Raw genomic sequence first — 27,768 nt, forward strand, 5'->3', positions numbered from 1 at the left:
TAAACACCGCTTATCATGTCATTGAAACACAAGCTGCTATCATCACCGCCGGAGTCAGATGTTTGTTGTTTTACAGTGAAATGAAGTAAATCTTCACAATAACTTCTTTTCAGCGAAGAGTTTTAAAAACTTAGATTTTAAGTCATTTTTGTATTGGTAACCAACAAGTTAGACGTTAGTCTGTGAGGTTATGTTTCTGGGTAACCAGGCTGCCAAATGCTAAAACTTGAATGAGGCTATCAAATAATACAAAAAGCTTGAAATTTTAAACACACTACTTGTTTATACATGGAGGTGCAAGCCGGAAATAATGAAATAGCAGTCATCGACGACCTTGGAAACACAGTCGGTAAGAAATGTGCTCTTGGTATCTTGTTTCAGTTTAGGTTTGCTACACTCATGACTAGACTTAATGAAGCCTAAGGCTAAGTAGATTTACAGTCTTCTAATAAAAATAAGTCTTAGGCTACATGAATACACTTTTCTAGATTAATAACTAGGCCTCCGCTGAATGACCAAAAAGGCGTTGCCCGGCGTACAAAGTACTGTATAAGTTATATTATTAAAAATGTTGGGTAACAAACACTGACTTAGCCTGTCGTACCCTAAACTCAAACTAATTTTTGTTTTTTTCTAGACTAAAAAATCTTAAACTTTATGGGGGCCAAAAGAAATGTATAATAGGGTGGGCCGTTTTTGACTTTTTTTCGAAATTCAAAAACGGCTAGTCATAAAAAGTGGCACATGCATGAAAAAATTACGTGTGAAAAATTTCATCAGTTTGGGGGTGCATCTTCTGCTCCCGCAGGTGGGTCAAACTTTCAATTTTTTGAAAAAAAAGGGGAAATTTCACTTTCCGTTTTAACATAATTTTTTTTATAATTTTTCTACTGGCTAGTTATAAATTGTAAGTGGGATGTACTCAGAACTTTCCTATGTAAAAGCATGTTCGAAGCTTAAGGTTTACTGTCCCCGCATCGACGACCAAAATGCTGAATTTTCACCAATTTGAGAGGCTATTTTGTCATTGCTCAATAAACAAACTTGTCGCAAAAGGGTGAAATGGTGTTAACGCTGTACGTTCATTTATGTTCTGTCCACTAACTTTGCAGGATGATACGAATGAGGTACGAACATCAGTACATATTTATGATAAAGAGTTACAAAAAAAAATGAATAGCCTAACCTTTAAAGTCAAATTCTAGAGGTGGGCTTAAATTTCAGTAACATTTGGACCAAATGAAAGAATCTGTAAAGTAAAAATATTTGAAATCGGCTGTTGTAGCCTAAGTGTTCCAATTTTCTACAATGTACTTGTCCGCAGGAAAATCGTGTCCCTGTTACAGAACAACAGTTCCTTCTTGATCAAAGAACAACTCGCATAATGGTGATTGATGAACATGATAAATCGGCCATAAAATCTAATTTTAAACGTTTTCCGAGGAGATTCGCAAGATCAGAACAATTTCGTTCTTTACGTGAAGACCCAGGAGCAGGCACAAGTAGCGCTTTAGTTAAAACACCTTTAACTTATTCAAGCTCAGAAACTTTGTCATCCAATGAAGAACGCTGCGAAGATTTTGAATATCAACCCAGTTTTGCCTCGAAAAACCCCAGAAAAAGCAAGGTTATCAGTCATAGATAAAAGCAAAGTGAGAAGAGCGAGAAAAAGGATGAGGTTTACAACTCAAATGGAAAGTAGGCCTATCATGTGCATAAATTTGCAAAGCATATATTTAGATGGCCGAAAAGATTAAACCATTAAACAAAATGAAATTGCTGGGCGACTTCGAAAACATTTCGCAGTTGAAGAACACATTACTTTACTTGAGGAGCCAAGTTATCATTTCATTGGTCATTTTACTGCAGCCAACTGATCTAATGTGTCAATAGCTACCGGGATTCTTGAATATCTTGGATCCAATAAAATTAGCTACAATAATGTAATAGCAATTGGATGCGATGGAACCGCAATAAACACAGGTCAAAAAGGCGTCGTGATAAAGCTCCTGGAAGATCATTTCCAAAAGCCACTTCAATGCCTACTCCATACTAATGAATTGCCTCTTAGGCATCTTATAAAAGATATGGCAATATTAGCAGACCTGATAGCTTCACTGGGCTCATTAATCATTATAAAGCAGCTAGCCACTGTCACACAACTAGATGTTGTAAAATATAAAGCAGTTCCTGCACCAGAGATTGAAATAGATGAAAATGACCTCAGCACTGACCAAAAATATCTTCTACACATGCACAGAGCAGTGAAAATTGGAGATATATCAATTCATTTCGCATATAAGAGTCCAGGCATGATGAACCACTCAAGGTGGTTGAACACTGCCAATAGAATTCTACATTTATATGTTGCATCTAACGCGTCAGCTGTATTGGTGGAACGTGTGGACTATATTATGAATGTTTATATTCCAGTATGGTTTGCCATTATAAAGGAAAGCAATTTCACTAATGGCCAAAAACATTTCTTTAAAATTCTACACTCTGCTCAGGAGCTATCGAATAAACCCCCAATATCCTCAAAAAAGTAATATAGAGGAATGCGTTTTATGCCCATCCTGAAAACATTTGTAAATGTTTGTAAAAGACAAATTTGTGTAAACAAAATCATGATAACAATTCACGTGGAACTGTATAGTAGGCTACATTCCATTTACTGAACCTGCAGATCATATTGCTTTTATTCTGAAGTAAATTATAGGTTGCGTTTTATAACTGCAACTGATCAAACGTAGGCTACTATTGCTTTTAGTTTAAGCAAGACTACGTCTTATAGTTTGTCAGTTCGTATCATCCTGCAAAGTTAATGGACAGAACATAAATGAGCGTACAGCGTTAACACCATCTCGCCCTTTTACGACAAGTTTGTTTATTGAGCAATGACAAAATGGCATTTCAAATTGTGAAAACTCAGCATTTTGGTCGTCGATGCGGGGGCAGTAAACCTTAAGCTTCGAACATGCCTTTACATAGGAAAGTACTGGGTACATCCCACTTACAATTTATAACTAGCCAGTAGAAAAATTATACAAAAAATTATGTTAAAACGGAAAGTGAAATTTTCCCTTTTTTTTTCAAAAAATTGAAAGTTTGACCCCCCTGCGGGGGCAGAAGATGCAATCCCAAACTGACAAAATTTTGCACACGTAATTTTTTCATGCATGTGCCACTTTTTATGACTAGACGTTTTTGAGTTTCGAAAAAAAGTCAAAAACGGCCCACCCTAATGTATAGTGATTAAAACCCCGATTACCTTAAAATGCTGACCTTCCTCGCTCTTTCGGCTTGCTGCCTTATGTAGAACAAGGCTGCCAGGTCCAAAAAAATTCTATAGCCAAACTTTGATCAAAAAATGATCAAATACAGAAAAAAGTAGCTCAGTTTTAAAACGCATAATACTACAAGAATTTTAGAGCATTGTAAAGTAATTGGTTTATTCAAACATTTTCACAAGAAGACACCATTTATAAGAATAAAGTCATATTAACAATCATTAGTATGTCAAATTAACATATGTCATGACAGGAATCAGAAAGCTTTTCCACTTGCGGGTCAACTTATTTTATTAAGTATGTCTGAAGGCCCATGTAAGTATCCTATTAGTGTAGTCATCTAAGCTCAAAAAAGGGCCAAACCGGAAAAAATTCGTAACTTAACAAATTTGGTACCAAAAGAAGCGAAATTTTATGTAGATCATAATATCCAAAATCCTCTTCAATCGGCCTTGAGAAAATGGAATGGGAGGCATTTGAAATTTGCGTCTAGCGCCCCCTAACGGAAATGAACTATAATCATCTTTTCTAATACTTCCATACTGATTTCTGATTTGTTTTTTCAAATATCGCAATCTGTAGCTTTGTGAGAACATTTTGGTAAAAAATTCTGGATGTGACGTCAGGATGACGTCACAAGAATAATTGGAATATCGTAATTACTTTTCAATATTCTGTGCTATCAGAGAACGTAAGTTTCACTTATGTATAACTCTAGAAAAGAACATTGACCTTCTTTGGGAAATGTCGTTTACTTTTTCTGATGTTACCAGACCAAACTGGTCGGGATTTATGCAGACGTATCGCAAAGGTACCTACCCAGGAAAGTGTGACGTTACCCTTCTACCTATTATCCATTTAAATCCAAACGATCACAGCTGTATTTACTCAAAATTATCATTTGTGATTGACCAGTCGAGGAAAGCCAACACGGGAACACCATGCATCACCTTCGACCAGCCGTTGTGGTTGAAAGCAGTAGAAATAATAACAGAAAAGTTCCTGAAGATTCTTTGCCGTCTTGGAGGGTTCCACACTTTGATAAGTTACTTAGGAAGCATCGGTAATACAATGAAAGGATCCGGTATTGTAGAATGCTTGCAAGTGGTTCATGGTGAAAATGCGGTTCAACACATGATTTCAGGCAAGGCGATAGCGAGAGCAGCAAGAGGCCATTTTCTCTTACAAAGTGCTCTTCGATTAACAATCATTGGCAGACTCCTACAAGAAGAAATCATATCGAAAGACGATTTAAAAAAACTGAAGGCCATCTACCACAATCTTATCAATGATGAGATCCCACCTGAGGAAATCAACAACTGTGAAGTATTGGAGAAGTTAAACAGTGCTATGGAACAGATAATGAGTAGACTTGGTGCTCTTTCCCGTACAGCCAAGCTTTGGGTACAATATATCCGCTGTATCAACACCGTTAAATTATTCATTGCTGCGGAAAAGGACTGGTAACTGGCAAAATCATCTAGCTGCTACTGTACAAATGTTGAATTTATTTGCTGCAACAGGTCATATCAACTACGCACAGAGTGCCAGACTTTATCTGCAAATGATGAATGACCTCCCATCAACATTCCCAGATTTGCATGAACAGTTCACGCTCAACGGATATCATGTTGTCCGACGAAGCGCTCAATTTTGGAAAGGAATTCGGACTGATCTGTCGATTGAACAGGTGTTGATGCGCTCACTGAAGACACGTGGTGGCTTTACCCGTGGAAGAGGATGACAGAAAATGTAATGCTGACTTGGGTACACACGATGCATGTTTGCGCTTCAATACATGACGCTATGTCAACACTAACTGGGAACACACATAAAACAAGCAATCAACATGCAGAATTAGGAACAAGCCGTATGAAGCGAGACAATGATGATTTGGTGAAGATTCGATCTTGGATTGAAAGCCATAACCCTTATGGCTTTCAATAAGCGTTCAGCGTTCTATGAAAGTGAGCCTGTACTAAGAAATATTGCAACAGGAGTTACAGCAACAGAAGGAGATAGAATCAATTGTGATGATGCAGAAAGTGTTGGTGAAGCAATCCAGCATCAACTAGACGGTGTTTCGTATTCAGAAGCAAAAATTAAAAAGAGAGATCAGATCAAGACGCTGGAAGCACTAGAGATTGGTGTAAGAATCGACAAGGAGAAAGTGCATGTCGACCCATTGCTTCTATTTTCCAGGTTGCTTGTGTTGATTGAGAGAGAAGAGGATGTACAAAGCTATTTCCAGTATGAGGTGACAGCCGTTCCTACCTCGCTGTTTCAGAATTCGATGATGCGAAAATCAAGCAAAGCAAAACTGGGACAGGCTTTGAAGAAAGATATCACATCCTCCACCTACATATGGGATCAATCATTTCATATACTGGATGGAGGTGCTCTGCTGCATAAAGTAAAGTGGCTCAAAAATCGTCCATATCGGTCAATTTTATATCGATATACAAAGTATGTAAACAAGAAATATGGTGTATGGTTTTTGATGGATATGATAATGGTCCCTACGTAAAAGATCATGAACACAAACGAAGAACAAGAAAAATGAGTGCCTTTGTAAGTTTGGATAACTTAAAAATGATCCCAACATTCAACCAAGAAATATTTTTGAAGAACGAGCAGAATAAATCACAGTTCATATCTTTCCTATCAGACGAGCTGCAAAGAGAAGGTCATGATATTCGAAACAGTTTGGGAGATGCGGACACTCAAATCGTTTCAGCAGCATTGGAGTATGCAGAAGATAACAACAAAGATGTGGTTGTAGTAGCGGCTGACACTGATATTCTAGTGTTGTTGATGTTTCACTGGAAAAATGGTATGCATCTCTTAATGTTTTCTGATGCTAGCAACAAAGGTGACAAAGAAATCTGGAAAATTGAAGATTTGGTCAAATCAACTGGAAATGTCATTACAAGTCATATTTTGTTCATCCATGCTTGGTCGGGTTGCGATACTACGTGTGCTTGGACAAGGTAACCTATAATTTTTTTTTGGCAACTAGGAACTTTCATGATAAACTTGGTTTTACTTGCTTGAATGATGTAAATGTTACTTTACGAAATATTGTATTTAGATAAGCCTTATCGTATTCTTTTTAATATAATTGTACACGGTGAACATATTCGGAATTGCCTTTGTTTTTTACTAATTTTTCGGTTAAGCTATGCACAGTAGGGTGTTTCATTTTTTCACCATTTTTGAAATTCAAAATGCCTGGGGTCCCATCTGGTGGTATTTGGGGAAAAAAGTTTACACCCCAATTTTTTTTCAATTATGACGTCATATTGAGGTGGTCCATGAGGTTTGAAATTTTTGGGCCTCAAAATCTCGAAATTTGGCCGTATCTCCGGAACCGCTCATCATAGATCGACAAAATTAGTATCAAAATGCGCAGAAGGGTCGGTTTTCTATACCTGATGTAGAGAATATTAAGGTCTATGTGCTTCAGAAAAAAAGTTATTTCAAAAAATCTGATTTTCGGTCTATTTTCTCCAGATGAACAAAGATCAGGTGATTAAGATAAAAGTTTTTCTGTGTTTTTCTACTCTTGGAAGCTGTTATTGCGTAGTAATAGTTGGTGTTAAGGTTTCAGTACTATGCTTGTTTAGTCTTGCTTATCTGGGCAAAGCCCCATCTTGCATTGCTCCAGGACCCTTCTTGGCGCGGTCCACAAAAGAAATGACATGGGAAAGATATATTTCGTTTATGTGGAACATGCATTAAAGGGTATGAATATCATGACCAACTTCATCATTAAAATAATTGACCAGTCGAGTATTGACTCCGGACTTTTTTCCTATGTTGAGAGCAGTCGTATCAGCCATGACTGAATATACTTGGGATAGGTGAACTCTGCAAGCCTCCTGGATGAAGGTGCCAAAAATCAGTTCTGCAGTGACCGACACACTTTTGGGAAAAGATTTAACAGCAAGCACACTTTCGTGCTTCATGCCATTATCATCAACAAGTTGACCCAAGAAAACGCATCGATCTATTTTATTGACAACGCGCCCATCATAACATAACTGCATGGCAGAAGCTGAGTTGAGAAGGTTCTCACTTTCCATCAGAGGTTTTTCTCTCGTTTTTTGTCGTTGGCGATATACTGTCGAAGGTGATGCAGCATTGCAGCTACTTGATCATTTCCAAGAACCTACCTCATAAGATCTGACTGCTGGCGTACCGAAGTTATCCTACGATCAGCAAGTACACAACTTCTATCAATTTATGGAAAAAGAATGTACTTTCTTGTACACTTTCCCCCAAACAGCTAGTTTCAGAGGCTCGTATTCCTTATCATCTTCCCAATTCATATCACCATCAGAGTCGCTTTCGCTACTGCTTAGACATCTAACTACTTCATTTCCTTTTCTCTGTTTCAAACATAGTTGTGCCGATGCTTTGGCAGATTGTAAACCAGAAGTGCTAGGTTTCTCTGTTTGCTAAGCACTGGAAGACCAGCTTTGTTCCATATGCCAACTACATCTTTCAGCAGTTCATCTTTCAATCTTTGAAATGGGGTATTTTCTTCAAAAACTTAAGATTAGTTTCGGCTACTTTCTTCCTGAAGTAAAAATAGTGACTGACTATATCTAAATTAAGGGGAAGCACATTTCTCTTCAATTCCTTGAAATTTTGCATCGACTTACTAATATCTGACTTTAATGCCATAATGACACTTAATCTAAAGCAGGTGAGCAGCCTACCTCTTCCTCAACGGTTACATTATTATTATAATAGTAATACCTTCAAATTACCATTTAATCTCTTGCAAAACGAACAACGATTATTATTACGCAATAGCAGCTTCCAAGATGAAAAAAATACAGAAAAACTTCTTATTTTGATCACCTGATCTCTGTTCATCAGGAGAAAATAGACCGAAAATCAGATTTTTTGAAATAACTTTTTTTCTGAAGCACATAGACCTTAATATTATCTACATCAGGTATAGAAAACCGACCCTTCTGCGCATTTTGATACTAATTTTGTCGATCTATGAAGAGTGGTTCCGGAGATACGGCCAAATTTCGAGCTTTTGAGGCCCAAAAATTTCAAACCTCGTGGACCACCTCAATATGACGTCACAATTGAAAAAAAAATTGGGGTGTAAACTTTTTTCCCCAAATACCACCAGATGGGACCCCAGGCATATTGAATTTCAAAAATGGTGAAAAAATGAAACACCCTAAATTGCACAGGCTACTTATATCTATAATCTTTTATGTCAGGAAAAACTAGTACCCTGAAGAAGTTTGGGACAAGGGAGGTGTTCCAAGAAACTGCTAAAGTATTCGAAGACGAAACAGCCACTGCAGAGGAAGTAGAACAAAAAGGACTTAAATTGTTAATGTTTAGGTAACTTAAAAAGTTACATTAGTATTATAACGATAATGTCAAGTTCCTACCACCAAATCATCAATAAAAATTTAAGAAGTGTGCTCAGTTTTAATATACAATTTTTATTTTTATAGCTATGGTGGGAAAGAAAACTGGGCGATGGAAGATTTGCGCTACCATCAGTTTATGAAGGCAGCAGCAACATCTAAAACGACAATCAAGCCACAGTCTCTCGCTCCAACCAAAAATGCTGCAAAGTATCATTTTCTTCGAATCCATCTGCAGATGATTGAATGGAAAACACTGATGAGCGACTAAATCTGCTCGATTGGGGCTGGAAATTATCCTATGGGAGTTACGATCCTATTCTGACAGATTTGAGTGCGGCTCCTGATAACATTCTTCGCTTTGTACGATGTAACTGTAACGTCGCTAAGAAAAGTCCTTGCAGTACCAACGTTTGCAGCTGCAGGCAGCACGGGCTACCATGTGTTTCTGCGTGTGGTAATTGCAATGGAGTGGATTGTGAAAATTATGGCAAAGGCGAAGTTTCGTCAGACGAAAACAGCGTTGGAAGTAACGAGGAAGCGGATAGAAACATATTTGATGTTGAAAAATAAATATCAGATTCAGATTTGGTCAAAATTATTCAAAATCTAGCTTTTTTGCAGTGTTAGTTGCAAAAAAAAGCGATTGACAAGTCAGGAAAAGAAATCATGGAAACAAAACTTTTAAAACAATTTTAATTAATTTCAAACGCCTTCTACTGATATGATATGTTTGGTTTGACATGTAGATTATTGTTCATAAGTATTTGCAAAGATTGATATTGAATTTTACTATTTACCTCATAACAGTGATATTCGTGATCGTCCATAAAACATTCCTTTTAACCAGTGCATTATGACGCCATTGCTACTGCAAGTATTACAAATTTTCATTGATTTTCTAAATGCTCTGAAAGGTTTACTCAAGTAAGTGAACACAAAACAATATGCACAAACCAACGATTGCATTCACTGGAAATTCTCGATTGTCAACATTTACATTTTATGCACTAGATGGCGCAACATGTGTTTTAAGTAACCCATCACTCCCCATTAAACTTATTGTATTCAACAAAGTAAAAACGAAAAGAAAAAGTGGCTTTACTGGGAGTATTCTGGCATTCCATTCATCCCCTAGTATTGAAAAGTAATTACGATATTCCAATTATTTTTGTGACGTCATCCTGACGTCACATCCAGAATTTTTTTACCAAAATGTTCTCACAAAGCTACAGATTGCGATATTTGAAAAAACAAATCAGAAATCAGTATGGTAGTATTAGAAAAGATGATTATAGTTCATTTCCGTTAGGGGGCGCTAGACGCAAATTTCAAATGCCCCCCATTCCATTTTCTCAAGGCCGATTGAAGAGGATTTTGGATATGATGATCTACATAAAATTTCGCTTCTTTTGGTACCAAATTTGTTAAGTTACGAATTTTTTCCGGGTCAAACCCTAATATGACTACACTATATGGTGGACACTGGACAATGAGTGTTTAGCTGGCTAGGTAAACATTCGTTATTTAACTTAGAAGAACTAACTAAGACACGTGTCATTTAGGCTGAAGGTATCACACTACTGTTTCATTCAGGTGAAAAGTTATTATGACCGAGCATCATTCGAGCTGGTGGTATACAGATCGAGTCATTTGAACCATGTCATTAATTAGTGAACCGCTATGATGACCTTCATAATGATTTTCAAAAACATTGCTTAACTCTATGAGTCAAACAAACGTTTTACACAGTTGTACGTATATAAGTTTGACATGACATAATCTTGATGTAGCGGTACTGTAATTACAGTACACAATAAAAAGAAAGCAATACATAATAAAAATTACAATACACAATAATACTGCAGTCTGGCAGCCTAAAATTCTCAATCCTAAGCTGCTAGACTGTATTAGGCCTATTGCTTTTTATATTTTTTATTTCCGACCATCAATGCAAAAAAAACTATCACCTGCGGTAATATAGCAGGGGTCTAGAAATAGGTAGAAACGACATTGCTGACAAGTGTAGCTGCACAGTAATCCGTCCATACAGAGCTGTAGTTAGTACAGCAACATCCTTAGCACGAAAGTGGTGGGAATGACCTGAGAATAATGTCTATACTCTTGCGCAGCAGTTCATTGCAGTAAGGAAAAGAATTGACACCATCAGAACATAAGAAATGACCGGTCTGACGCCCAAATTAAACCATTAATAGAATGTAAAACAGAACTACAGAACTCTGATAGAAATCAAACTTAACTGATACTTATACTAAAGCATGCTGGTATACTAATGTACTGACGGTCTATACTGCCATCTACTGTAGACACGCTGAAGTATACTCTCTGGTATGTGTCGATCCATACTAATATATAGTGAGTTGAATTATTGTGAAACGTCTGAAACTAAACGCTGGACACTCCAGCTTAAGAAACTCGTCTTGATTAAAAACGCTTGGTCACGACACATTGATTAATTATTATACTTTATAGACGGCACGTAACAAACTAACAACGTATAGGGGGACGCAAAACTATGCACACAGTATAGGCCTATGTAACGCAATTGCAAGAGTGCGGCCAAGCACTCTGTGGAGTTTGAATTCTAAGAGTTGTGAGAGAAAGCAAAGATGCCGTGAGAACCGCAGTCATGAATTATGAGCCTGCAGGGTACACTGATTGCAGAACCACTAATGAGTGACGTCAGAAAACGTAAAAAACGACGTATGTAAAGCTCGCAGGAGCTACAAGTTTCAACTGGTTTAACGAGAGTGCCTGCTTTCCTGTAAAAAAATTCTGAGCAGGATTCAACTGCCAAACTGAACCTGTCACAGCTGCAGCCAAAACGTTTACTTGGTATAGTACTTTTACTCATGAGTCATGACCAGCAAGTCCGTCCTCAATTCTAGCTGATTGCCTATCCAAGATTAATATAGTGCCAAAGCCAATCCACAATAATGAGACAGAGAGTTTTGCCGAAGACTTTTTTCTAAGTTTTGTGCTGAAAGTAACATATGTTGGGAAATGGCCAAACACAATTAGTTAAGCCAAATTGGTTCTTAAAATAGCCAAAAGACAGCCAAATCACCAAACCACAAATGTGTAGCCAAACGCCTTTGGAAATCGCCAGATTTCTAGAATTTGCCGATAAATCGCCAATATGGCAACCAGTGACGTTCGGTGGCTTAAACCGTTGGGAAAGCAACTTGGAAATATGCTGCAGCAAGGTAGTAGGCACGAAGGGCGTAACCGTCGGGCGAAGCCCGAAGGCGTGTTGCCGAAGACAACACTTCCAGCGGGGGTCTGGGGGGCCTCCCCCAGAAATTTTTGAAAAACACTTCCAATTTGGTGCGCTCTGAGAGCATTTCCAAAACAAATCAAAAATAAATTGTGTTCGCCTATGTCGTGATCATACATCCATTTAATGTTCAGAAGTCATGAACAATCTTAATTTTAACGTTGCAGGACCAAAATCCTGTGTTAGACATGGAATAATAGTTGTCTAAATGTTTAATTCGTCATGAATGTTCATTCTCAGATATTCAGTTAAGCCTACACTACAAAAACTAACACTTAGGCCTAAACATTACAACCGCAAGCAATTTGTACAAAAAGCTGGATAAGTTTGCCTCCTGCGTATAGAAGCTTAACAAACTAAATATTGCATCCGCACCTGAACGTTCATTGGCGAAGTAACGTTATATCAACGCTGTAAAAAAGGCAAAGGCATGACTATGAAAGCTAGTACAGTAGGCTAAAGTACATGGCGAGGAGACATCAAAAAACAGCAACAAGCTTTTTGGCATTATGATGCTGTGCGTTTACCGTGACGAGATACCATTCTGACGAGTTAGTCTAGTCGCTCTAGCGAATGTACGCATTGACATCACTGGGAAAGCACAACTAACCTACCATAACCATAACACATCTGATTGGCTAAGCAGCTGCTGACGTTTTGCAAAACGGGTGAGGATTGGTTAAAACGAAGGTGTTTTTTGACATTTTTGAATCTGGGAAAGCAAGTTTGATAGTTGCTTACCTGGAGCCTCAGTGATTGTTTCTGACAGAAGCGTTTGCGTCAATTGGAATTTATAGGCAAGACATGCGGTTTGGTGAGGACTTGACTACTCACAAGCGTTACGAGTAATTCTAGTCACGAATACAGTAATTTTCAAGTTAAAATAGACGTGATAAAAATAATAAGTTAAACCTAGAATTCAGTCATTATATTTTGCATAATTTTTGCTAAGGTAAGCACTGCTTTCCTTGCTTTCCCTCACCGATCGTCACTGATGGCAACCTTGGTGTAGAAGCTGATCGATTCAACACCGTTCCTCCGGCTGTTTTTATTTTTCCACCAAAAAGTATGGATTAATTGCAGGTATAATGTTATCTCATCATGCCTTAATTCTTACCACTATTTTTTTGACACGCTTTCAACACACAGCAATTTGTCTAATTACAAAAACAGTAAGCAAACTGTTGATCGTGGTCTGATATATCAGTGGGTACAACACAGTTCACCAATACGAAGTTACCTTTTTTTTAAAAACTAACGTCAAAATACGAGCTGAACGTATGAAACTGCTATACAAATCTACTAGAGAAGCTATTTACTATCAAAAGTTAAGAATCATTAGGCTACTTTGACAAAATGTTTCAAGCTAAATTCAAATAGTAAACATCAAAAACAAAGCTTCGTCGTTATATTTTTCTATTGTCACCGCACCTGTTGGGATTTGGCTATTTCTGGTCTTTACAGCAGTGTTGCCAGACACCCACGGAAGAATTTCCCCAAGGCCGTCAAAAAGATTCTTCAAAGGCAACTTTTTTCACCAGCAATTTTTCACCAACTTTCCGGTTATGCCAGATTGAGTGGGTGATCTCTAAAAAAAGAAGAAAAAAAATTATCTACTTCTGTGGCAGTTCTCAATGCCTTTTTAGATTTCCGAAACGAAATTTCCCCAAATTAGAGACAAAATTCCTCATCTGACAACAATGTTTAATATTGTTTTTCTATGCCTCTCTCTGTTTTTGCATATACTGTAGCCTACTGTTTTTTGTTTTTATGGTCAAAAATAAAAACAAACTAAACTGAACTGATGTTTTCTTATGGTAAATTGAATTCGACAATAGGCTACGTGAACTTTTTATGTGGTCTGTCCATTTAACTTTTAGTTTCCTGACCGACATCTCGTGAATTATTGTTGTATTGGTTCACTAGTTTCACGTGTGAAATGAGAAATCATTTTCATTGTTAGGGCCATTTTTGTTTCATCCTCTTTAGCAGTTTACGGTTTCTTTTCCTCTTAAAAATATAAGCCTACTTTTCAATTGCCAACTTTTTAACCAGTCGCTAGATGACTATAAAGGCCTGCCGCTTTGTCATGTGCTGCCCGTGCTTGAATATTTACAAAATAGGCTATCCACTGGCATCCTGTTCACAGAGCCTTAGATCTTTTATCCAGCTTATCACATAAATGTATTTTATTACCCACTGATTTTTTGTTAATAGGACTGCTCGTTTCCAATCTTCAAAATTCACCCCCACCACCGAGGAATCTAGGAATTAATGTAAGATATCCGATACCTTGCAGCAAACAGGCCACAATTACCACAGACTGGTTAAAAGAAAACTTTGTCGAAAATGTGCTGACAAGTGTTCCAAGAAGCGTCATGTTCGAGGTACTGTAATGGTAATGTGCTTCTAAAGTTGCATTATAATTTAAAAAATAGACAACTTAAAATACGTGCGCGGACATTTTGCCGAAACCCATTTTGCCGAAAGACATTTTGCCGAAGGACATTTTACCGAATGGACAAATTGCCGAAAGGACTAATTGCCGAATAGACTAATTGCCGAAAGGACTAGGCTAATTGCCGTAACAATTTGGAAAAAAATACTGTGAAGTGACACAAAGTCTTGTTACTATGCAAGCAGTGCCTTTAAAATAGAATTACTTTGATACTATTGTTTGCCTAAAAATTACTTTGAAGCGACACCAAGTCTCGTTACTATGCAAGCAGTGGCTTTGAAATAGAATTACTTTGCTACTGTTGTTTGACTAAAAATTACTTTATATACAGTCTCCACAGTTTTTGGAAATCAGTAATCGATACGTCGACTGAAAGTAAAGTTGATGAAGGAAGAATCGCACCACGAACTAATCCTGGAGCAGTTATCAGCTGGCGTTCAATTGGCGCTACCAAATAAAAAATATAAGGTTGTGAACGATAGACTAAAACACATTGTGGAGAATACCGATACATATAACACTTCTTTCGGATACTTACGCGCTGCCGCACACAATTTCTGAGTGAAATCTGTTTGTGAATGATATTTATGTGTTATTAGGTTATGATAATACATATAATACATCATCATCATCATCATAATCCATCGTCGGTTTGTTCCCCACTAGTAGGGGTGGCCGATTGTTTCCGCGCAGCAATTGTCTTAATCCCTTTTCTCTATTTCACCCTGTCCCTTGCATCTTCCTCCTTCAGTCCGACTTTTTTAAACTCATCCTTCACTTGTTGTTTCCACGTTCTTCTTGGACGACCGCGTTTCCTCTTCCCATCCACCTTTAGATCTAGTGCCTTTCTAAGAAAACTTCCTTCCTCCCTCCTTATCACATGTCCATACAATCTTACTCCATTTGCCCTTGCCAGTTGGTCTATGGTCTCTCTCATCTCTAGCATATCCAACAATTCTTCAGTCCTTTTTTCCCTTCTCGTTTTCACCCCACACATTGCTCTCACCATTGACCTTTCCGTTCTTCTCAGGATTGCCAGTTCACTCTCTCTCAATACCCATGTCTCACTACCATATAGCATTGCAGGCCGCACACAGCTCCGATATACTTTTCATTTCATCTTTAGTGAAAATTTTCTGCCATACAACATTTCCCCACATTCCCTGAACTTTGCCCAGCCCAATCTTGCCCTTGTTGTCACCGCTGCAACATTTGTGACACCGCTTTACATTTGTATAATTTTGGCAATTTGTCCAATCGGCATTTAATCCTTTCGGCAATTAGTCCTTTTGGCAAAATGTCTTTCGGCAAAATGTCCGGGTACCTTAAAATAAACCTAACTTTTTTAATTTTATTATTTTGAATTATATTCATTACCGATTTTTTTTCTTGAGTTTTTCTTAAATTACAATGCTTTGCAGGAATATGTGACTTACTGCTATAGCAAGAATATAAAACCTTTTAATCAAGCTGTGTTTGGGAAAGTTGTTCGAGCTTGCTTTCCTAATCTCGCCACAAGGCGACTCGGTGTTCGAGGACATTCCAGATACCACTATGCTGGTCTTAGTGTTAAACTTTCTTCGATTTACGCGGAGAAACTTCGATACGCTACGAAACGGATAACTTTAACAAGAACAAACTCACAGTAAGAAACTTTGTTTTGCAGATTAAATTTTCTTAATCTTTGCAAGTATTTCTCGAACCATACGGTTACTAACAGAATCGTTGAATTTCACCCTTGTTTGAGATGACTTGATTGAGAGAATTTTTATCTTGGGACTGAAAAATCTTCTTTGAGAGCTTAATCCTGGCAGTTTCTCATGCTTGTAGAGGTGTTAATCACTAGCATAGGCCCGCTCTCTAAGTTTGACAGAGTAAAGTTTTACACTTTTGCTATTGTTGAAGTGTTTTGTATGTGAAATTTTCCATTCATTAGGTGCCGCTGAACGGAGAGCTGTCCTTGATTTTGTGGTTTCAACAAAATCAACTTCGTTCGCAAAGTAAGACGCTTAACCAAATGACTAAATGAGGTATCGGGGGCATATTGTTTCACAACGGATCCTATGTAGTAGACTATAAACAAAATCTTGCCAGTCACTTTGACTTTGAGCTATTTTTTGTTTATCGGTTGGTTGCTTTCTTTCGTTGTAATTCGTAAAGTCTCATACGTTCATTTTACTGCTACTCATTTTTTGTGTTTGATGACTTTTTACATTTACATATCTGGCCATCAATGTAAAAATAATAGGCTATACTTTCCTCCAAATAGCAGCGTTACAGAAAAAACATAGACTTTACACAAAAAAAAACAAGTTACTCTGTCACAGTCAATCATTTCAAGGACGTAAAGAAGAATTTAAAAACTTCTTCTAACCTAACTTCATAAAGATTTTGTCTCTTCAGTTTTCACTGTCAAACGTTTGGTGTTGATTATGCTTTATTCTGCTGTTTCAACTATAGAAGTCAAATTCGTCGTCGTGACGTTGGGGCCCACGTGACCATTGACGGTACGAGCAATCAAATAAATCAGAGCAGCTATGTCCATTGCAATAGGTCCACAAACTTCAAACCGACGGGTAGTATGACAGTTTGTGTTTTTGATGTTTAAACATAGAATATCTGTGAGTGACTATTATAAGTAGACTTTCGCCTGGAAACAGGAGAATTAAAGTCTATCTAGAGTTTTGCCAAAGTGGATTTTTTATTGAAAATAGATTAATCTACATGTAATATACTGTAATAAAGCATGTACTAATTTCCAGTTGATTTTTTTTTTGTATTTATTCTACAATCTACATTCTTGTTTAAGCAGTAAATATGAAAGCTGCAGTTTCTTTTTCAGCTTCATCGAAAAAATATATACTTGATTTACGAACTATGTATAGTGAATTAGTGATTCAACATATTTTTGTTAAAATTTTCGTATAATTCTATTGGCTGGTGCAAAGAAAAGGTGTCAAACCGGCGTCCTTTGGAGCGTCGTGCAGACAATCTCAACACCCAGCCACGCAAACATATAGTTAGATTTATTGAACAGAATCAGCTTTGCAGAGAAAGTGTGGGCTTTAGTAGTTTGTTTTGAAATAGGCATTGCTAGAAAGAAGGAAGGTGTATTACCCTCAAAGGGGCCTGCCTAAATCTTTTGTTTGGTGTTATGGAGACTGAAAGCTCTTTTCAGAAGTTTTAACATTTTTGCTATGTTTTGTCGAAAAAAAAATCCTTTTTCCATAAATCAGCTGTTGATCGTGATCACTGCGATATTGTTGCGATTTCATAAACCACTAAATTGCAAATTACATCTTGAACTTGCGACATTTATCAGTAGGCGATACGAGTAGGCTAACAAATAATGTTCTTTTTTCTCTGCCGGGCTTGATTCCAACCATCGACTACCCATTGTAAGCTACAAAAAGTTTTCTGGTTTCTTGGTCTCTTGTGCCAGTTGAATTAAGAGCTGAGAGCTGATGTTGTTTTTGGTTTGTTTCTTTTTCAGCGAGGCACGATTTCGATCTTGTCTCTGAGAGGTGTATCAATTCTCTTTTTCGAAGTGCTTGTCCAACAAATTTAAGTTGTCTTCTTCGATGTTTTCTTAATTAGATTTCTTGTCTGATTAAATCGTTATATCAAAATCCATTAAGCATCTTGCCAAACTAGAGCAGCTTGCCCTTTGGTATGATTTGTATGATCCTAATTTTTGTTTTTCTACAATCAGAACAACACTCTTACTCTGCGCTTGGCCATAGGGCAAGCACCTGCGACAATGAAAAAATGTAGCCCGCAGTAATCGACTTTCTTGCAGGCACAATAGCATTGGTACTTCCTCCGTACCCAAGCGAAGATGATATCGGGATTAAGGCTGAATGGAGTCGATTTCAAATGGCATCGTTTCTTGACTTTTATCGTTCATACAACAGAAGGCTATTGGGCTACATCATAAGCATGGATTTTGAAAAAACGTCGGTCAGTTATTGCTCTAGCTTGAAGTGCAAACCTCATTATTGAATTTACGTCTGCTGGCCTACTAGAAATCAGCACTATAGATTATATATTTTTTTTCAATTTTGGACATTTTTTACCATACCATGAACCAATTTGCATTGCTTCATTGCCAATAGACTTCTGTAAACTTCAATTACACCTTCGCACACTTGCATGCCATCATAGGAAATCGACAGTGAGTAGCCTACTATTTGCGTAACCACAACCATTGGACAATACTATCATAGAAATTCAACAGCATGCAAACTTTAATATGCGAAAAAGAATATGTTTGTCACATTTCGGAAGCTACACAAGAATCCTATGTACAAATGATTCAAGCTACGGGTCTGCTACTATTCGGTGAGTCCAATTCGGTGAGTTCCTAACCTCTAACCCCTATCCCTAACCCTAAAACGGCAATGATAATTAGGCTACGGTACCCGATAATTTAAAAAAAAAATTGAAAAAATCACCGAATAGGAATCGGACTCACCGAAACGGGCCATTTCGCAAGCTACACAGTAATAATTTAGAGATAGTAGTGGCAGGGACTTATACAATGTACATACTGTTTTTTACCAATCTAAAAATGTTTTCGAAGTTCATCAATCGGCAGAATTATGCATTGCAAGACGATTTAAATACATAAATAAATGAAAGACGATAAAAATCATTTTAAGTCGATACTTCATTCATTCGATAAAATGCTCTCAGAATCACATCCGAAATTTTACGAAGTACCTTCCAGAAGATTGTCGCACCATGTTGCAGACGTCATCCATGTGTGACATCATTGCTATTTGTGATGACATTATGTTTCAAGAGGCTACTGCAGCCTTATTGCCAGACTGTTTAGCAACATTGACCAGCGAATTTAATGGTGAGAAATCTATTTTTACTTGAGTGCCACAGCTACAAGTCCTCATGTTGAAACAGAATTTGGTCATGGGCTATATTTTTAATAGATAAAAGCTAACGATGCTTTCAGGTTGGATGGCCTTGAAGAAATGTTGTAAGAAAGTTTAAATGTAAAATGACTAAAATGAATTTCCAAACAGCAACGTAGATGAAAGTGTGGCACATGTCAGTTGCTCCTTATAAACTTTTTCAACATTCAACGTGTCAAGAGTTTCAGCACAGCCCAGTTTGCGTAGCGTTCTTTTCAAAGAGGGTATTCCATCCATGCAAATGTATTTTTTCGTTCTTTACATTCGCATAGTTACATTTGCTGACGAAGGTTAATTATCAATTAGAAGATAAAAACTGGTGGTAATGACTAATGTTAAACATTTTGTTGGTCAAATCCGTCCTTTTGTTTGCGATAAAACAATACAATAAACGCTTATAGGTGTTCTAACTAGTTACAATGTTACACTAACAACATGATTGAAACTTCGATCTTAACGTTTGATTTTCTCAGTGTCTGTCAGAAAATTTGCTAAAACTCTGCCCATGTGGATCGGAGAAAATCCAAATCTCCTTTTCACCATGAACGAGAATGTGGTTGAAAGCCGCATTGCTTCTGCAAAGCACTGGAGTGATCACGTCCGCAGAGTCACCACACTCTGCCACGTCGCAAAAGAAGCAAGAAAAACTTTAAATTTCCCGGCCATTGTAGCGCAGGTAATTATTACGCTATTAATAATTATAATTAGCCTACTTGTATCAATAGTTATTTCCCACAATTTAGCCATTTAGCCTTTAAAGCTTGAGTAAAGTTTTACAAGAAAATACTTGGGAACCACTGAGAGGTAAATCATAACGCATGGTTGATTTTTCCGCAACTTGAAACTATCTTAAGTACCGGTACACAAATATGCATTTTACTATTGTAGTGGTGATATCGCATGAGATGACTTTAGTTTGGCGATGTATCAAATGTTCACAAACAAATTTATGTAACTTAAAACTTCAATGATTGTAGGCCAGAGCTAAGAAATAACGCTTTAGCTTGCGCCTACGAGTGTAATAATTTCCGAGTTATTTTGTTTCCAGCGCATTGTCGTTATTTATTTCATATGTTACGAAACTCAAGCAGGCGGTGACCAGACGGAAATCTTATTTTAGCATTTGACCGTTTGGATAATTGTTTTTATTTTCTTCCAGCTTTTGGCAGATTTGAAAAATATCGCCATCAAAGATATAGCCGACCAATGTGCGTTTGCCGCAGGTGACCATCTTGATGCTGCACAGACCATTTATGAACGAAAACATGCTGAATATTACATGAGTCGTTTTTGCCAACTTTTACAGGTTAGGTTTGTGGTTGTACTGCAGATAGCTTATTCTTGCAATGTTTTTTTGTCCATAACTTCCTCTTAGATGAATGCTTGAACTTTGCACGAAAGCAAATTCTTTCAAAAAACTTTTGCTTGGGCTTGGGGAAAATATTATGTATTTAAACGATACAATATTAGAATCTTATATTTTAGCAACAAGCCAATATCGAGGCGTATGCACAAGAACTGGAGGCCCTTGTGAACGCACATGCTGGCTTGGAGGTGAAGCATATAGAAACCGAGGAAGCTCTGAATAATACGAACTTTGAATCTGTGACTGAGCGTACACGTTTATTCATGATGAAGTGGTCCGTGTACGGAAGTAAGATACTGACTGAGGTAAGTAAAAGAGACCCCAACAACCTAAACTGTAAAAAATATACTTCTATATATTTTTTAAAATCAATCTTAGGCTTTTGTTAATGCAATACTTCGGCAGTAGATCGCACGTTGGCGAGAAATACAGGGTGCGCCAGAAAACCTACCACATTTCAAATTGTTACTATACCAAAGCTGTAGCAGTCTGACGGCAGTCTGTTGTGTTTCAGGTTTTAGTTTTTATAAGTAAATAATTTTTGTGTAAATTTTTAAAATTTTGTATCGGTATGTAAAATGGCCTGGACTGGCGAACACCGTGCATTTATTGTGGAAGATTTCATTAGAAATGGGAAAATTAAGAAATTTTTAAGACTCATTTCAAACTAAGCCGTAACGATCCTGGTCCCAATCGAAAATCTGTAATGCTCTGGGTCAAAAATTTCAAAGCTACGGGTTCAGCACTAAAGTGAAAGCCACCCGGAAGGCCTAGAAGTGTTCGAACAACAAACATCCTTGCTGTAAAAGAGTCAATTTAGCAATCTTTTAGTCGTTCAGCTCGCAAGCACGCCTCGGCATTGAGGCTTTTGAGCGAAATGAGCGAAATACATCAAATGGTAACCTTTTCACTTTGAGATGAGACAATAAATGTTTTGATTGCTTATAAATTTTGTTTCTTTTTCCTAGTTTGAAATGTGGTAGGTTTTTCTGACGCACCCTGTATAAAAGTAAGTTGGTGATATCTTTGACAGTTTTTGTTATAAGACTGCTTCAGCGATAAACATCTTTTTCAACTCATGAAAATTCAATCGTCATGGCCAATGAGATGGATTTAAAAATAAACAAAACTAATTTTGAGACCACAAATTTCAGTTCAACATTCACTGTGCGTGGATGCACCACTTCATAATATGCACAAAAAAGCAATATGAAAACAGTGAAATGCAGCGAGAAAAGACAGGGACAAAAACGAGCCGAAATGTTTCTACACAATTGTTTTTTTTTTTCATCACCAACTTCGTTCTGCTATAATTGTGGCCTAATGATGAGAGTCTACAGTAATTGTACAATACGTTCAAACAAAGTTAATAATTTTGATAAAAAGTTTGATAATTTTTTTTCACTCATTTTTTTACTATAACCTAGCAAGCCTACCCTGCAATATTAAGCAAGCTGGAAGTCAAATTATTCTCCTCTTGATTTTACACACACACTGACAGTGCTCTGTTGCTGTCTTTTTGAGGAACATTATTAGCTGCACGATTTAACTTTGTATCTACTTTACAGGCTATCCTCGACTCTCAAGCTCTTGTCAGATTGATTTTTATTAACAACGCACGCTTGTGTGTTTGTAAGATGCTATCATGGTATGCTTGGGGGAAGGCAGACAGGGGGGAAGAACAAGCACCTTCTCATGGTCCCTACCGTCAGTACCATATCTTCAAGAAAAAAAGATACGCGAAGCGAAGCTTGTCACACTCGAGCAAACCAGGCCCAGGTTCAGCGCAGGGTAGATAGGGAAACGCCCTTCTCAGGGCGCGGCAGCTCCTCTGTCGAAAAGTACCGACGACCCACCGTACTGCAGCTGAACACCGAGGGCACTACGGCCAGCAAGATCAGCATCATCGAGTATCTGGCCACAAAACGTCAGGCCCTCGTTATTCACCTCCAGGAGACCCACTGCACATCTGTGGATAAGTTGATATTACCCAACTTCACACTCGCAGGGGCGACCATCAGCAGGAAACACGGTCTCTCCACGTTTGTCTATGAGCAACTGAGCTGGACGCCAATAGACCAGTCCAGTGCCCAATCGGAAATAGAGTGGCCATGCATAGACATATCAGGCTATCACATCATCAATGTCTATAAGCCACCACTCTCACGCTTAACACCAACAACCATCTAAGTGTTCCCCCAACCCCGCCTTCATGCTGGCGATTTTAATTACCACCACGTTGACTGGGGCTACAACACCACCAACATGGACGGAGAAAGCCTGGCCTCATGGTCAGCCAATAATAACCTCACCCTACTGCACGATCCCAAGGGTGCAGCGAGCTTCTTCTCCGGACGCTGGAACGCTGGTACAAACCCCGATCTGGCTTTCGCAAGTGATGACCCCGATAATTGCCAACCGGACAGACGTGTGCTAGAGAAGTTCCCCAGGTCCCAACATCGACCCTCGATTATCACGGCTCCAACGCTCATAATGCCTGTCCCGAGCAAGCTTGCTAAGCGATGGAACTTCAGAATGGCTAACTGGGAGTACTATAGCCTCCTCACCAATGAAGCTACACAGTATCTCCCATCCCCTCACACCAACAACGTTGAAGAAGCCTACCAGGACTTTTGTGATGCAAAAACATCAGCGGCAAAACAATCCATCCCCCGCGGCCGACGAAAGACCTACATACCGTGCTGGGATAAGGAGTGCGAAAGCCTCTACGACTTCCTCCACGCCCCTCAAGGCAATGACACCAACAGCTCAGCCACAGCTCTGCTGGCAAGGCTGGACTCAAAGAGGAAGTAGCGCTGGACAGAAGCCGTTGAATCAATCGACTTCACGCACTCCAGCCGCATAGCATGGAGTACACTGAACAACCTAACTGGCAGATCACGTTCCTCTCGTCAACAATGTCCCGTTTTAGCAAATTCCATCGCCTCACAACTTGTAGAGAACGGGAAATACAAATCGAGAGACCGTGAATCAGATAGATCCGTCTTGCAAGAAATGACGGACCTCTGGAGGGTAACAACCCCAGACGGGGACAACATCTCGGGTGAGTTCACCCCGGAAGAATTTTCCGCCGCCTTCCAGCACATAAAGCCAGGTAAAGCCCAGGGCCCTGACCACCTATGCCCGGAGTTGATACTCCATGCTGCTGCCTCCTTAAAGTCCTGGTTAAAAGACTTCCTTTCCTGCTGTTTGCGCCACCTGAGAATTCCCAGAATCTGGAGAAGAGCCCTTGTGGTTGCAGTTCCTAAGCCGAAGATGCCCCCAGGGGACTCGAAGAGCTATCGTCTAATCTCACTGCTCTGCATCCCCTTCAAGATCCTCGAGAGACTCATCTATGCCCGTGTCGAACCAATAATAGATCCGCAGCTCCCCCGTGAACAAGCTGGTTTCCGACACGGACGATCAACCGTAGATCAGGTCACACTTATGACCCAAGACATTGAGGACAGCTTCTCGGCTAAGAAGAAGGCTGGCGCCGTGTTTGTTGATCTCACGGCTGCCCATGGTACCGTATGGCACAGCAGCCTTACCTGTAAGTTACTCCGTCTGCTCCCTGACAGACACATGGTCCATATGATGATGGAACTTGTGCGAAACCGCAGTTTTACCTTCACAACCGGTGGCGGTCGTCGAAGCAGACTACGCCGACTTAAAAACGGCGTCCCACAGGGCTCAGTCTTCGCTTCTCTCCTGTTCAACATATACACCTACGACTTGCCCCCCACCATCTCCAGGAAATATGCTTACGCAGACGACCTGGCACTCCTGCACTCAGCGGGAAACTGGCAGTCAGTGGAGAGGAACCTCAGCCAAGACATGCAAACACTATCAGCATACCTCCAGAAATGGAAGCTACAGCTCAGCAAGTCAAAGACAATGTCGGCGGCCTTCCACCTTAACAACCGGGAGGCACAACGTGAGTTAAACATCAACATTGATGGGGAACGCCTGCCCTACTGTGCCGAACCTACATACCTCGACATAACCCTGGACAGGTCACTCACGTACCGCCGGCACTTGAAGTCACTGCGCAATAAACTATCTACACGCGTCGCACTTTTGAGCCGATTGGCGGGTTCCGGCTGGGGAGCTGGTGCTAAAACTCTTCGTACAGTTACCCTAGCCCTTGTTCATTCCACCGCTGAGTACTGCGCGCCGGTCTGGTGTCGTAGTTCTCACACCCATCAGATTGATACCGCCATCAACGACGCACTGCGTACTGTGACTGGATGCCTGCGTCCCACTCCAACGGACTGTCTACCCATCCTAGCAGGCATCCAATCCGCTGAGCTACGCCGTAAAAGAGCCACGATTTCTCTCGCTCGCCGCGCTTTGGACCCCGACCATCTCCTCCATGCAACATTCAAGCGACCACCACCTATAAAGCAGCGGCTGAAATCAAGACGCCCCATTGTGCCTGCCGCACAACAACTACATAAGAACGCAGAAGAACTTGGTTTAAGTGCGGCACACTGGACGAACCACATGTGGAACACGGAGTGGCAAAATCACACCTTCACGCTCCGTGACTTCATACCCGACGCCGATCCCCGTCCACCAGGGATGTCCCTCGCAAGGCTTGCGTGGGTCAAGCTTAACCGCTTGCGAACTGGCGTCGACCGCTTTTCTTCGGACATGCACAAGTGGGGCCTGGCTCCTTCATCAGAATGCGAGTGTGGTGCCACGGAACAGACCGCAGACCATGTCATCCACCACTGCCTAACCCACCGGCCTCCACACGGTGCGCATGGTCTGAAGGTCCTGGACAACGAGACTGCTGAGTGGCTAAAGATTTCTTGCCCTCCAATCTAGCCTGGAAAGATCGCTCATACGTCATCATCATCATCATGGCATGCTTGAAGGAAAATCTTTAACCTTTAGGACTTAGGTCTTAGCCTGAATGCTATAGCGAAGAAAGTTTGAGTAATATAGCGATGTTTGTAAAAGTTGTTTAAATACAGTATAAACATTTTAGTGCTATTTTTCGTTAGGAAAAACAAGCCGAACTTTAATAAAAAATTACTTGTGATCTGATACACGTGATGACCCAATGTTTTTGATTTAGATTACTTTAAAATCGAGCGAGTCAGTGGGCACATTTCACCTCATCACGCTACTGTTTGGTGATTATATCAATCACTTAATTTCAATGAAAAATGAACGAAAGCGAAGACTTGAGCGGCTTCGGACTGTCATAAAGAAAGGTAGGGTACTGGTGAAATAGAAGCAACAAATCTTTGTCAAACAACAGAACACTTATGCTGTATTGTACTGTAATTAATACGTTATTTTTTTCTCTTTTTTTCACGGCATAGAATATCCAGTAGAGAGCATAGTATAAACTATGATCAAAACAAAGTCTTAACAGATTAAATAATAATCATACATTTGACGAAACTTAACATTTTGATAGACGTTTGATGTTTACATCTTATATCAACCTGATCACTCTTTGCGTATCACTTTCGGTGTCTCAATAATATAGAAAATAGCTTAATTAAATATAGCGAAGACTATATACCTGATTTACCTGATACCTGATATAGTCTATATACCTGATTTACTTATAAACGTTTTATGGTTTATTTTGATTTCCTTGTTATCTGCACTATTTTTTTAGTTTTGATTGTAATTTGCAGATAGGCTACTAGATATCATACGTTTTACTTAAATTACGTCAAAAATTTTCATGTCGCATTGTTATCAATCGAGACACCCGTCGGCTTGCTCAGTGTTTTTATTTGTAAAAAGTCTGCTTTTTATACTATGCGAGGGTAGTTTGTAGGCTACAGCCTAAAGTGCTAACCAAAGTTAGGTTTATAGCCTATGACTTAAAACGATAACGTGTGAAAAAAGATAATAATAAACGGGAAAGCAAAGAAATTTAACTCACAAGTTCTACGTATGCACGTCATTAATTCAATTTAAACTCGAGTGCAGGCGGTAGGCTACATCTGGATTAACATGTAAAAGCGCAATCGGCCATTCAGTATGATTCATTTATTATTTTTAAAATCGTGTTTGTTCAGGTTCATCTTACTTCAAGCGCTTGTGGGTTTCCTCGTCAAATCAAAGTTTGAGTGGCAACATAGTCAAACAACCGGTATTAATGGTGTCACCCAAGATTTTGCCATTTGCATTTCTGACCTCAAGCATACGCTCACAGTTGGCAGATAGCACGAACCAACCAATGCGACACGCTGAAACAACAGGTGCCGAGCCAAATAAGCTGCTGGATCATATAAAAGGAGGGAGCGACTTTGAAGCAACTCTTGGGACAAATTCTTCTCGTTTTGCGACCCAAAGCATAGGCGAAAACTGTGTACAGAACTTTAATTTAGACAAAGCTGGAAATAGAGAACTCACCACAGTCGTGGAATCAATGATTGGAAACAAAGTTTCAAGTTCGTTTTATCTCGTTCCTGAAAAGTCTTCACAACCAAACAGCGCTATGCTAATTAGGAAATGAAGAAATTCATCAACATTGGCTGAATTCCAACCGATTAATTTGAACTCTAAAAGTCGACAAAGCTATAACCTACCAAGCAATAGAACATCACTTTGCCGTTTGCCATCTGTAGCCTACAGTCCTATACGATGAAGCAAGAAAACAAGTCTCAGTGGGCTTGCTTTAATACTTTTGAATTAAAAGAGTTTGAAAACCTCAGAAAGTTCTACAGAACACTTTGGCTGTTATTGTTATTGCACGACAGCTCAAGAAAAAAGTGTAGAACATTACTGGTTGAAGGTTTAAATGATTAGGAATAAACATTTAATAGTTTAGGATTTCTAAGTAAACCTTGGGGAGAAGGAGTTAGCTGCAGTGTTGCCAGACATCTTTCAAGTCTCTAACTCAATTGTCAATAAAAAGTAAACCGATTCTTATATGTTGAAAAAAAATGAAAAGTAGCCTAGCGTAATAGAAAATTTAGTCAAAAAACTTTATTCTATTAAAACCATAAACCAAGCAAAACAATGTAAGAACTAAAAATGTAATTGCCA

General features: G+C 39.0%; 1 protein-coding gene across 1 annotated transcript; it reads left to right on the plus strand.

The window, feature by feature from the left end:
- Nucleotides 1-130: 130 nt before the first annotated feature.
- LOC145774871 (transcription factor RFX4-like) lies at nucleotides 131-27,721 on the plus strand. Its single transcript, XM_082586202.1, has 11 exons — nucleotides 131-349; nucleotides 14,211-14,380; nucleotides 15,873-16,096; nucleotides 16,912-17,027; nucleotides 18,251-18,411; nucleotides 19,147-19,312; nucleotides 19,853-20,055; nucleotides 20,539-20,685; nucleotides 20,865-21,050; nucleotides 25,832-25,970; nucleotides 26,796-27,721. The coding sequence occupies exons 1-11, from the start codon at nucleotides 289-291 to the stop codon at nucleotides 27,233-27,235; spliced, it is 2,013 nt and encodes a 670-aa protein (XP_082442328.1). The 5' UTR covers nucleotides 131-288; the 3' UTR covers nucleotides 27,236-27,721.
- Nucleotides 27,722-27,768: the final 47 nt, after the last annotated feature.

Source organism: Aplidium turbinatum, chromosome 7 (assembly GCF_918807975.1).
Source record: "Aplidium turbinatum chromosome 7, kaAplTurb1.1, whole genome shotgun sequence".
Classification (NCBI taxonomy): domain Eukaryota; kingdom Metazoa; phylum Chordata; class Ascidiacea; order Aplousobranchia; family Polyclinidae; genus Aplidium; species Aplidium turbinatum.